General features: G+C 38.1%; 1 protein-coding gene across 19 annotated transcripts in view; it reads right to left on the bottom strand.

Annotated features, from left to right (window-relative positions):
• Positions 1-6,091: 6,091 nt before the first annotated feature.
• Positions 6,092-13,269, bottom strand: part of LOC131103244 (regulating synaptic membrane exocytosis protein 1-like) — a 68,423-nt gene continuing 61,245 nt past the window's right edge. For 9 of the 19 annotated variants that reach the window (XM_058049395.1, XM_058049404.1, XM_058049370.1 and 6 more), the window contains 5 exons: positions 12,914-13,079; positions 12,595-12,707; positions 11,429-11,530; positions 11,148-11,287; positions 6,094-9,895 (listed from right to left, as the gene is read on the bottom strand). In XM_058049395.1, coding sequence (XP_057905378.1) covers positions 9,677-9,895; positions 11,148-11,287; positions 11,429-11,530; positions 12,595-12,707; positions 12,914-13,079 — 740 coding nt within the window. In that variant the 3' untranslated portion in view covers positions 6,094-9,676. Of the gene's footprint in view, positions 9,896-11,147; positions 11,288-11,428; positions 11,531-12,594; positions 12,708-12,913; positions 13,080-13,269 lie in introns of all 19 variants that reach the window. The other 10 variants (XM_058049354.1, XM_058049410.1, XM_058049362.1 and 7 more) reach the window with 4 other exon arrangements.

The following is a 13,269-nucleotide window of genomic DNA, read 5'->3' as shown; positions in this document are numbered from 1 at the left end:
GGACTTTTATGGGCTTTTTGGAACCCCAGTGTCATAATAACTAGACTACACGCTAAAAACGTGCTGAATTGATATTTAAAAATGAAGAATGTGTTTATTCTACATTAAAATGGGCTACTATTCCAATGTGAAATGCGTGCAATTCGTTGCAGAACCGGACCCCAATTTTACAATGCGTACTTTTTACGCATACGTTGATCATTAATCTGCTTGGGATATTTTACTGTCGAAAGTGTTCTCTTTTACGACACACGCTTCTAAAAACAGCTCCAAGCAATATGTTAAATTACTCCCCACCCGTGTTTCAGGTGTCGTCTTAATTTCTAATGCAGAGCTTCAAATCCCTGTCACAGCCAGTCTTTGGCTTTAGCAGAGGAATTTCATGTTCACACTTCCAGACATATATCTACACACACACACACACACACACACACACACACCGTCAATTTCCATCCTAAAAGATTTACAAAAACGGGAGCAGGCTGGATTTTTACAAGCAACTATTATCACGTCGCGGGATGTGCGCGCACGTCGCCGCGTCTGCCGGGTGGTATTAGATGAAATCAGGCAGGATTACGCAGCTATAGACCAAATTACCAGACCCCCGCCCCCCTGCGACACACACACACACACACACCTTGTGTGCACATGGACGTGACAACCGAGACAGCCACAATGCAAATCATTTGACATGATGAAGGTTCACCCAAAAACCTTCCATCTATCCATACGCAAGTTTAAATAATAAATAAAAAAAAGTCCCTGCAGTTTGCCTTGCATTGGCGTCACCCAGCATCACCTGAGAAGGGCCCAGCTCTCCCTATTAAGCCTCCATCAGCACCATCCATCTGCCTCTAATGCACCGCCACGTTTATGGCCGCCGTTAGTTAAGTCGTTGTTAATTTTACACTAACTGGTTGTTATGAAGATGAATGACGGGAGCGAATGATACGCCTGGGACCTTTGTGTTGCAAGTATGGAGCCCAGTGCTGCGGATATATGCGTAAGAGGTCTATAAAGGCAGCAAAGTGCTGGTCTGGGGGGACCTTATAGTGCGTTGCTGATGTTGGACACGGTGGTGTTGGAATCATAAGGCTTAAGTGAAGTGGGTATATTTTTATTTGACTAGTGCATGTCCAACATTTTTGCAGTTATATTCTCAAATGAGGTCTCTGAATGAAAATAAAAAGGTCCACGTAGCGTCTAAAAGACTTATCTGAGAGAGGAAGAACTCATGTAACGTCCTTCCAAGTGCTGATAAAGTCAGAGTGGACAATAGTGGGCATCCTGCTGAGGTGGCGTTTAACAGCTCCAAACATGGATTCCGGCGCCCTCTTGTGGCCATAAGCTGCAAGTGTTGAAGCGGCCCGGGCCCGCAGCGTCAACCGGACATCCACGGTGGATAGGTTCATTATTGTGTTAAGAATTATTATATTATAACCTCGTAACACAAGTTATTTTATTCAAATGCTTTATTTTTTGTTTCAGGAATCATACTGTAATCATAATAAAAATGATTAATAATATATTGGAATGTACAAGTTATCGCTACTCGTTTGTTTTTTAAGATTTTTTGTACTGCACAATAATAATCAAATTACTTCAAATAGGTTTTTGTATTACAGAATCCTACAAATAAAAAATATTGAATTTTAAAAGCAGGCTGTCAAAAAATGACGTAAGTTTTTCCCTTGAAAGACAAACATAACAACTTCCTTAAAGTCCAATTTGTTTTTCAAAAACACACCTGACACGATCAATACACTTTCTCCAAATTTATACTTATTAATTAGGAATTCAGAGCTATTAGAAATATTCATATGATTATTATGTAGCGGTAAAAAGGAGTGTCATATTAAATATGGATATAATCGTCCATATTCCAGGGAAGAGCAGCAATCCAAACGAATGAACGGAAGGCGTGGAACGCCGGCTTCCACCTTGGGAAGGCTGCTCAGGTCGTCCCTGGGAGATCTTAGTGATAAATCATGTATTTTTAATGAATATCAATACAAGAAGCAGCTAATTAGATTAAGCGGCGGTGCGGGGGGAACAGCGCGGTAATGACGGCTGCATCACGGCCGCCACTTTCTAATGGGCTCTGAAGCAAAGTAGGGGGCCTCTCAAAGCATTAACACCGAGGGGGGAAATAACAAATCTAATCTGACATGACACCCTTCTGTTTCAGTCTGCCTCTTAACCAGAAAGCCTCCATTACTGGCAAAGTCCCCGCGTCTAATGCCATCTGACTCCTCGACTTGTGTGTTCATTGTGCGTCTCTGGAGACCCGAGAGGACATATTATTATCATAATTGAGCAATTATAGGTTACACTCTGCGTGTTTGTTTACACACGCACGTCCCCCTGTAAAACCACAGCCACGGAATCATTCTTTTTGATGGACAAATATGCTCCTGATGATAGTTGAGGAAATAATAATTATTATTAGAAAGGGGGGTTGAGTCACGTGGCTCCACGAGTTTGCTTGCAAAAAAAAACTGCTCACGAGGTGCATTGGAACGCGTGATGATTTCAAAGACGAAATAATGCTGGGAAATATGAGATGTCAAGTTCAGAACTAAGCTTTAGTGTCTTTGAAAAACCGAACAAAAGAGGAATTGAAGTTCATTTCATCCATTGCAACCCACTTATTTGTTCACATATCCAACGGGCTCATTTCTTATTATTATTATTATAGTACGCTACATATTCGAAACATATTCATAGTGAAGCAATCATCATTTATTGTCACAAAGCAGATGTGTTCTAATGGGACATTAATTCTCTTAGCTGCAACATATAATAACTCCCACCATGACGAATTTTCATGTTTTTTTCTATGATATGCGCACAACACTGATGTATTAAATCGCTAATTCGGCCTTGGTCGGATGTTAACAGCTGTAAATATTACAAATGATTCAATAAATGGTGGAATCTAACATATATGTGACGCTGATGCTTTGTACGTGTACTTTAATTCAAAATGGGCGTACATACATTTGAATAAATATTATGATTGATATGGTCATACGATTGTAACCAATTTAAAACATTTTGTTTCCACCGTAGTCTCCATTCTGTTGTCAAAATGACAAATCTGAGCGAGTACCGTATCCTCATTATAAACAATGCAGGGGATGAGTTTGACCACACGGCGGCGACAAAGAGCAGGAGCTTGTCGTTTCGGAGGTGCGGCGTTGCAAGAGGGTCACACGGTGAGACTTCTTCTTATCTGTCGTCTCCCACGTACGGTGGCCAGGAAGTATAGGCCATTAAGCTGTTCCACTCCACTGGCTTGATGATGACTCTGTTGTGAAGCTGCTGGTCGTGATGCTGGCTGACTCGCACGGATGATGGAGAGCTCGGCTTCTCTGCGCTGACTTTGACTTCGGTGTCTGCACAAAGTTTCATATTTTGTCTTTTATCATTGAAATGATTGCTTATATAGGCTCCAATACACGTATATAAAATATCAAAGAGGCAAAGAGAACACCATAAGGGAAGTGTGTGGTCAAATGAATAAAAATGTGTACACTAGTCCCTCATTTATCACTGTTAATTGGTGCTAGACTCCACTGTGATAAACGAATTTCCTTATTCATAAATGGAATATTTCCATAGTTGTATCCTGCCTGCCACCCAAATCAGCTGGGGTATAGGATAGAAAATGGATGGATGTGTTTACAACCTTCTAAATACTATTTGTAACATTATTAGAGCCCTCTAGACATGAAATAGCACCCCTATAATAACATTTACACCCCTATTGCCCGATATAGTAGATAGAAAATGATACATGATAAGATATAATACATTTTTTATATCTCTGGTTGAGACAAACGGCCGCCCCACAGAGCCTGGGTTCAGGGGGGGGGGGGGGTTACTTGCCTTACTCATGCGGTGTTTCAGTTGGTTCTCCACTTTTCATTCATGAATGTGACCTCCGTGTGTAAGGTGGCATTAAAACAACAGTTGATGTGATTTGACGCTATGTAAATAAATTGATTGATTAATTGATCGATAATAGCTGTGTCCCATTTCAAGGTCTGCATCCTTCAAGAGGTGGGTCCTTATTAGAGTCCTCCAGTCCCAGCTAGAGCGATGTGAAACGGGCCGGTCTAGCCGTCGGAACAATTCCAATTCCTCTGCTTCTTGTATTCGGCTGTCAAGTCCACAGAGGAAAAAAAGTTGGAGAGACCTCACAAAATATGAAATAATTGCGCCAAAGTTGTTTTATATTTCTTTTGGGATTATGTGTTGCTGGAAAGAGAAGCGCAGTCTGCAGTTTTTTCTCCAGCTCAGAGAGAAACCGTATTTTTCATCATAATATCAACTACTTTATTACTTGGAGATAGTTAGCCCATTTGAACAGCAACATTGCATTTATGTATAAGTTGGAACATTTAGATGTCTTGTTTTGTTTCAAGTTATTTTTATTATATTTTTCATTTCTATTTTAACTGGAGTCTTCATGATTCTCTCTTTTGAGTTATTAATCAAATAAAATGTACACAAAGAATATACGTAAGTCCATCCTCCATCATGTCCATCAACATTACGGTAGTCCAGGTCTTGTATGTTAACTAGGGATGTATGATATCGACGTTTTTGGTGATAACAAATATCCAAGTCTAAGTCTAAATGTCCGATACCGATATCCGCCGATACCTGATATGTGTAACATGACATATCTCCTGTGGTGGAACGAACACGTATCGGTTTCACATGTTATTTCATGGATCATCATCAGCAAAAAATCCAGGGAATGCAAAATTAAAAAGGAAACGTAATCTGTATAGGATTGAAAATAAGCCCCAGTTTCCTAATCAAGTGCTTACTTGCAGGAAATGTACTTTTTATTTTTTTATTTTGTATTTCCATCCACCCATCCATTTTTCTCCGCTTATCCGGGTCCGGGTCGCAGGGGCAGCAGTCTCAGTAGGGAAGCCCAGACTTTTTTTTAAATTTTTAATTTTTAATTTTTAATTTTTAATTTTTAATTTTTAATTTTTAATTTTTAATTTTTAATTTTTAATTTTTTATTTTTTATTTTTTATTTTTTATTTTTTATTTTTTATTTTTTATTTTTTATTTTTTATTTTTTATTTTTTATTTTTTTATTTTTTTTTGTCACGCACCAGGAACAAACTGTGGGGTCATCCTGTCCATGTGACATTAACATCTACACTACCCAGCATTTTTTCTATCAGTTTTCTGTCATGATTCACTCTGCTTGGTCCGCTGCCCTCTGCTGTCTCCTTGCGGTCCTGCTGAGGACTCCACCCCAGGCTCATCTGGCCAGCACACCTGGAGCCCATCTTCAATTAGGCCTTCTTATGCCATGCGGCCCAGCAAGCCCCTGTCAGATTGTCCTACTGCTTCCCCTGCATAGTTCATGCCTCGCGACTCCTGGCGCCTTTGCCTAACCTCCTTAGTACTCCTTAGTACTATTATTTCCTGCTGCCTACTTTTTTCCTGTGTAGTTGAACTCCCTAGTTTTTCCTTGTTTGCTGCTTTGTGCCTTTTTGTTGTACTTTTAGCTCCCTGGTGACTTTCGGTTACCGGCGTCTTTTGTTGTACTGTGTTTTTTCCCTCCACTGTGAGCATCTTTTGTTATCAATAAATACTCTTTTTACCATTTTTGAGAATTTTACCATTCCAAGATGCGTAGGTAAAATACTAAACCAGGAAATATCATGTCACGCTCTTACATTAGCCACGTATACATGGACCCAAATATTCCAATTGAATTCGGTTTATTTGCTCAAAGGGAAAGAATTGAACCTCATTCCGAAAGAAAAGTGCCAATCCGAATGAACATATAATCGGATTAACGGGGGTGGAATATTCCTTTCCCCAATCCGATTGAGATATCTGCTCAATCGGAAAGTTGTCAGACTGCGTTCTTCTTTGTTTCTTCTTCTGTTGTTTATTGGCGGTTGGCAAGTAGAATCCAAACCCTTCTATACGCCATTCACAAGTCCAGTTTTTCTTAAAAAAGAAAATATATATCTATATAAAACATGCCCTGAATTTAATTATAAAATATAAAATATTAGCAAGATTGATTTTGATCTTTTCCTGTTTAAATTTAGATGTTCTTCACTTTTAAAAATGGAGGCCAGCAATCGGCACTAAATTCCAAGACTGGACGAAGGAAAAACTGGCAATACGGAGTTATCCCAACAAGCCGATATCACATGATGTTGATGTTTACGTTTTACTGGGCATGCCCCATTGACTATTCTGGTTGATTATAGCGGCACATATAAACAGGAGATTGGAATATTCCTTTCCATGTATACTATTGGTTTTGGAAAAGTCAGAGGAAAGATTATATTCAGAAAGAGGAAAAACTCGTCATGTAAACGTGGCTATTGTCTCTTGTGCAGGGGTGTCAAACTCCTGCCATGGCGGGCCGCCGGGACACTGCGGGTTTTTAGTGACCGGCTACACTAAAGCAGATGATTTTAATGATCAACATCCCGTTCAGTTCAAGGAAAGGAGCTCATCAACTAGATCAACTGCCGGAGGAACAGGTTGGAGCGAAAACCTGCAGTCTTGGTCCTCCACGGCACGCGTTTTAGATGTGGATCCGAGAAAAAACTGGAACGATGTTTCCTTTGCATGATTACCTGCAGAACGGAACTAGTAATAATGAGACATTTTCTTTGGAAAAAGCAGCTCTCTTCTTCTGCACAGTCTTTTATTTGTAAATAATAAAAATGAACTCTTGAATATAAAACATACACATCAGTAGAGCCACATCTGTTATACAAACAAGAACTGTTGCAGTGAATACTTCTCCGTCTTTCGTCTAGCATCGTGGTTTGGGGGTTCGGGGGAGCCATGGGCTGTAAACAATCAGTATTTGTCAAGTAATACTGACAAAGGAAAGGGGCAGGCGGCCACACTGCCAAGAGTTTCAACACAAACATCAGCAACATAGGTCTGCAAAGTCTCATTCTTCGTTGGTTCTAGATGTCCAGTCCCGACCTACAGAAATAAACAAGAGGGGGGAGCTTGTGGAAAAAAAAACAAAAAACAATGCTTCAGCTGTTTCTGCTTTTTTGGGAAAATAAAATAATAGGGCCTCCGAGCGCCCCCCTGTGGCTCAAAACCGCTCAGCAGCTAGAGCTCAACAAAAGCATGACAATTCCATTCAAAGCAAAAAAACAAAACAAAAATATGTGTCACTGATGTTTGTCTTGTCCATCACCTCTCCTGATTTTCTATGTACAAGGTGTGCAGATACACTCATTTATATATTCATAAATATCTCTATCTTTATCATTTATTTCAACTCATAACGTATAGCTCTTTGACACACATTCTCTATCTCTGTCTGGAGCCTGGCAAACTGACGCACAACTGACACTACAATTCCATCCTGGTGATCAGCTGGGGCTAGCGTTTGCTCCGTACTACAGCAAAGGGCAAAAAGGAACAATTCTCCATATGAATATTGAGACCCAAAATGGAAGGTGAGGTGAGGCCGGGGGGGGGTCACACCACTCCATCGGTCGGGGTGCGAGGGTCGACTTGGCGATTTCTCAGTTTGTATTCATATTCAGTACAAGCAAACTGTACAAGAACATGCAACGTACAAGCCGGCCTAAACGCATGTGGAACTAGCACACATTGTAGCGTCTTTCTTTTTTGTCTTTTTTTTTCTTTTTTTTTCAAGATTTGTTCATTTCTTTTGTCGTTGAGTTAAAAAAAAAAACAAAAGCAGCAAAAATAGAATAAAAGTAAATGAAAGTAGCGAGACGTGCATGCAGCTTGGGGGTCGGGACAGGGTGTCCCCCGGGTGGTCGGGTAATTTTGACGTGACAGCAGCCGCTATTTGATAGCAAGAACGCTAAATAAAAATTCAAAATAAAATAATCCAGGGGTGTCCTAACTTTTCATCAGAGGTTGCCTACTTAAAAATGATGGATGGGACACAAGAAAAAAACAGCTTAGTGAAAATCTTATTATTAAGTATCAACTTTTCCTTCCGAAATAAAGTTATTCTGTTGTTTCTTTTCAAATGTTATAACATTTGCATGTTATTTTTCTGGTAATGACTTTATTCCTGTAATATTTTGACTTTATTCTCATTTGTCCCAATCGAATTTTCCAAAATTTGCAACTTTATTCTTTGTTTTGTCTGTCATAATAGCACCACTTTAGAAAATAACAGTTTTTCTATATTTCAACCTTATGATTCTTAAAATAAAATGTCTTTTCTAAGAATTTCTCACAAAATTATGACTTCTTCCATGTAAGAATTTTTATTTTATTATGACTATTCTATTTGGACTTTTTGGTAAAATTACTGCTGTTTTGTTTCAATTTTTGAATTTTTTCTAGTTTAACTGTATTTTTTTTGAATGTGCTGGGGCCGGTTAAAAAACCAACGTTGCACTTTGGACACCCCTGCAGTAATCCCTCATTCATGGCGATGATTTGCTTCTAGACCTGACCGTCATACGTGATAAGGTTCATAGTTAGAGCATAGAAAACAAGTTTATGATCTTTTAAATTCAATTTTTAAATAACATAAGAAGTAGAAATAAAAATTGAAAATAAGATGAAATGTGTTAGCAAGTCTGGTGCTTGTGTGTTTCATGGAATGTTACAGTAACATTACTGACACCTAGTGGCAGGCGTAGATTACTACATATCATTTGGTCTAATAGAATGCTTTATATATGTATTTTACTGCATTTTTATGCTTGAAAATGCTACTTTTTGGCGTAAATATGATGATTTTTTTTTTTACTAATAATAGGCCGTATTCAAACACAAAACAGCATGATTCATTAATCAATATATACCATATTTTCCGGACTATAAGTCGCACTTTTTTTCATAGGTTGGCTGTTCCTGTGACTTATACTCCAGTGCGACTTATGTATGTTTTTTTTCTACCTAATTATGCATTTTTGGACTTGTGCGACTTACACTCCAAAAAATACGGTAATTTTGAAAAACGGTGATAGTGTACCCATGAAATCCATGGTGCAAAGTTATGAGGGATTACTGTAAAGTATAAAAAGCACATACATTTGGCGTTTTGTTCACACAAAGATCCAAACCTTTGTTTACTCTGTCTTGTGCTTGCGTTCATATCTCACAACAAGGCAAGCAATCAGGATGTGCACGTGTGTGTGTGTGTGTGTGTCTAACTTAAAAAAGGTTTATCAAAGCATGCCAGGCAGCCAGCTCAGCTACACTTGGCAATTCCAATGGAGATCTCAAGCAGGCATTGGTCTGCATGGAGGTGTATCAGTTTGACCCTTTAGGAACTCCAACTCGGAGCACTCCTAGCTACCAGGTGCAGGTGACGTTGATCAGATGCACAAATAAAAAAAAAAAGATACATGAAAGAAATCCAATACAGAGAAACGATCATGAAGGTGGACATAAACCTGCAGCTCAGGAACAAAAACGACAAAGCTTGCAAAACAAAAGGCTCAAATAGAGAAAGAATCGAAGGTGTGAGAAATGATTGTCAGACTCCTTTGAAGCGTTGATTGGCTAGTTCTATCTCTCCTTCTCTCGTTCACTGTCTCTCTGTCTGGCTTTTATTGTTTGACCAAGATCATCTTCTTATACTTGGGTACTTCAGGTACTTCCTCTATTTTGTCACTGAAGGGATTTTGGAGGGTCCGTGTCATCGCGGTCACTAGGACCGAACACCAGGGGGTGGTCCTGAGCTGTCCAATGATGTCTGAGACGCCAATAGTGTAAGCGGAGCTAGAGTCGGATCCACCAATGAGGAAGGCGGAAAGAGTTTGTACCATCCGATCACCGTGCTTGAGAGATCCAAATCCTCCAGTAAGATCTGTGCTACACCCATAAAACATTTGTGGTCCAACCGTCCATAGTCGCCCCACACTATCACCTACAGGAGAGAAGGGCAGGGTCATGAATGTGGCGTTAGGGGCAAAAGTACCCAAATGCAACATTGATCGATTAATCAACTAATCAGAAGGTATTTAGTCAAACACAGGCAGGTAGAACAAGAAAGGTTGAGACAAGACAAAGAAAAAGAAGGTCCTCAACAGGCGGTCTGGTTTAAGACCCAAACACAAGCAACCGGCCACTTCAGCATTTACTGTAGTCTTTAGGAATGTCCCGGTCCATATTTTTTTGGTTATAGATGGTTATAGATTAAATGATCCAATGGTTCTAGATCAATATTTATCCCTAGTGTAAACAAAAAAAGAGGGAATGAGGATAAGCACCATAGAAAATGGATAGATGGCATTAAATATTTGTAGTTTAATATATAATATATATAATATATAATAATAATATATAATATATATAATATCTGTATTTAATTTTATTAAATATTTTCTTTAATAAATATTTTATATTTAAATAATATAATATATATATTATATATAAAATAATAAATGTAAATATTTTTATTTTTTATTATTTATAAAAAAAATTCAGAAAATTACATCAATATTTTAATGTAGTTTTGTTGATGTTTTACATTAAAGTCTAAAATAGTTGCTCTTTTTAATATTGTGCTCTGAAAGGTAATTTAACTTAAAAAAAAATATGTCTATAAAAGGGCGCCACGCCATGGCAAAATGACCATGACACAACGTGGGTCCCAGGATGAGACCAGTTGAGAACTACTTCCCTAAAGTATTGTTAAAACATAAAATAATTTTCAATGCATTATTAATCTAATAATAACTTTTTTTTTAAATCACACACAATAGCAATGATTAGAGATGTACAGACATCACTTAATGTAACTGCTATTAGTAAAGACCAGATCCTAAGCCCCCCAAACTGGACCCCCTTAAAGCCTTGACTGCCCATTTTATCCATCATTTATAATTATTTAGCATTATTTTATGCATGTGTGGCTGCAGCTAGAAGACCCGAGTTCAATTCCACCCTCGGTCATCTCTGTGTGGAGTTTGCATGTTTCTCCGGGTACTCCGGTTTCCTCCCACATTCACACACAGGTCACACAGGAGGTAAATACACAATACTTTGACACAAAAAAATCCGACCTCTTAAGAAAAACACATTTCTGAAAGAAACTACAACTTTTTTGGATTAATACCATTATTATCCATTCTTGGTATGTCTGTCATACACGGACAAACACACACACGGGAGATTACCTGAAGCACCTTGCCCTGAGGACTCTCTTCAAAGAGCAGATGCTGCTGGTACAGAGGCTCCAGGGTCTTTCGTGCAATCTTGGTTTTCTTTTTGGCTTTACAATTTCCATTATCCAGGAGGTACACCTTGACGTAGGGAGCTGCGAATGCAGTGATGGCGTTAAAGGGATTATACAATTAGGCACTAAAGCGGTGAAGGAATGGAAAACCCACTTTGGGTATTGTGATGTGTAAAGTGAGGGAGATGCAAAAAGGAAGAAGTGACGAAGGAAATTTGTTACCTGGGAGGGATTTGGAACCCGGTTTGGAGGTAAGGCCTCGTGCCCTGATCACCTCCACCTCCAACTGGCCTTTCTTATCCATCAAACCAATTTGAACATCGCCTGTGTATGTGGGAAAATCACACAAAAAAGTGAGTGAAGTAAAATTGCAAGTATTTTGATGTAATTATTATTTATTTAATAGATGACCTATTCCAGGGTTGTCCAAAGTGAGGCCCACAGGCCATTTGCGAAGTGCGGCTTTTTGTATTGGGCCAAGGTACACGTAATTTAACAAGAAAACTAAAAAACAAAAACCAAAAAAATAATAATAACAATAAAAATAGAAAGAATCAACAGTACTTTTATGAGAATAAAATAAAAATATGAAAAGAAAAAGAAAAGCTGAAATATCATCATTACAAAAAACAAAACAACTAATACAATATTAGGTTTTGGGGAAAGTTAATATTACAAGAATGAAAATATGACAAGAAGAAAGTTGAAACGGTTTGAAAATGAAAGCAAAAAAATTAAAATAAACGCAGTAATTTTACAAGAACAAAGTCAAAGTACTAAAAGAAAATAGTAGTATTCTAAAAGAAAGTCACAATTGTACCCGAATAAATTGAATCAACTAATATTATGAGGAAACAGAGTAATTGTAGTAGTAGCAGTAGTACATTTGAAATATTAAAGAAAAAAACAGTCATACTATGAGAGACAAAGAAACCAAAATAAATGTGTAATTTTTTGAAAATTAGGTTAGGGAAAAGTATGGGAATAAAGTGAAAATATTCATAATATTAGTCATAATAATAAAAAAATATATAATAATAAATAATAAAATAAATAAATGTAAATAATAAAAAAATAATAATATATAAAATAAATATAAAATTACAATTAAATTACAATTAATTAATTAATAATAATAATAATAATAATAATAATAGTAATAAAAGTAATAATTTTATTTAGGAACATTTTATTTAGGAAGAAAGTTGAAATAGTTTGAAAAATAAAATATAAACAGCAAAAATTGGAAAAAAGAGCAAAAACCAAAGGTGATACTAATAAAACCCCTTTTCTCCTATAATCACAAAGCTGAGATGCATTTTATTCTTCAAATATAAGTGTATAACTTCTTAGCTGTGAGCTGTTAGCATCCATGAGTCAACACTCACCCATTGCAGGTGTTGCCAGTGTTTGCCGGCCCACCAGCTGACCGGGCCCTAAGCCATCCAGAAAGTCACTGAACTGGCTGTCGGCACCCAACCTCATCCCTGAGAAGATCAAACTGGAACACACACCCACACACAGTAAGAGACACGGAAACCCAGTACGGTACATCACACTCATAGTTGCCCATCCACTGCTGCAAGGATTCTTGTACACACACAAAAAGCTACCCCATCTTGTTTAAATAATTAGCCACCTCTTCTGTTCTCCAAACTTGAAGGTAATTTATATTGCATAGTCTGGAACTAGCAAGCATGTACTTACTTTCCCTCAGAGCTGTAGCTGTTCATGCTGCCATCAGTAGATTCTCTACTGGCCTGTCGGTTCATGGCTGACCCCCCTCGTGGGTACTCCACCGCTCTGCCTGTCTCCACGCTCCTTTGGATGCTGCTGCTTCCGGCCTTAGACGCCTTCTTACCTGCTGAGGATTCTGTGGCAAACAAAATACTTAAGTTTAGGGTTTGATCTTGCTTTGAACTGTTTCGCTGAGGATATTATCAGTTATCAGACATGACATGACATTTTTCAAATTTGTGTAGATTTCAAAGAGTGTCTGACAAGCCTGATGACATCACAATCCATGTGAACAAATCATCCTTAGCATGTGAATTGGAAGATGT

The sequence above is a fragment of the Doryrhamphus excisus genome, chromosome 2 (genome assembly GCF_030265055.1).
Source record: "Doryrhamphus excisus isolate RoL2022-K1 chromosome 2, RoL_Dexc_1.0, whole genome shotgun sequence".
Taxonomy (NCBI): Eukaryota; Metazoa; Chordata; class Actinopteri; order Syngnathiformes; family Syngnathidae; genus Doryrhamphus; species Doryrhamphus excisus.
The sequence above is the reverse complement of the archived record's forward strand: the minus strand, read 5'-3'. Positions and strand labels throughout refer to the sequence as shown.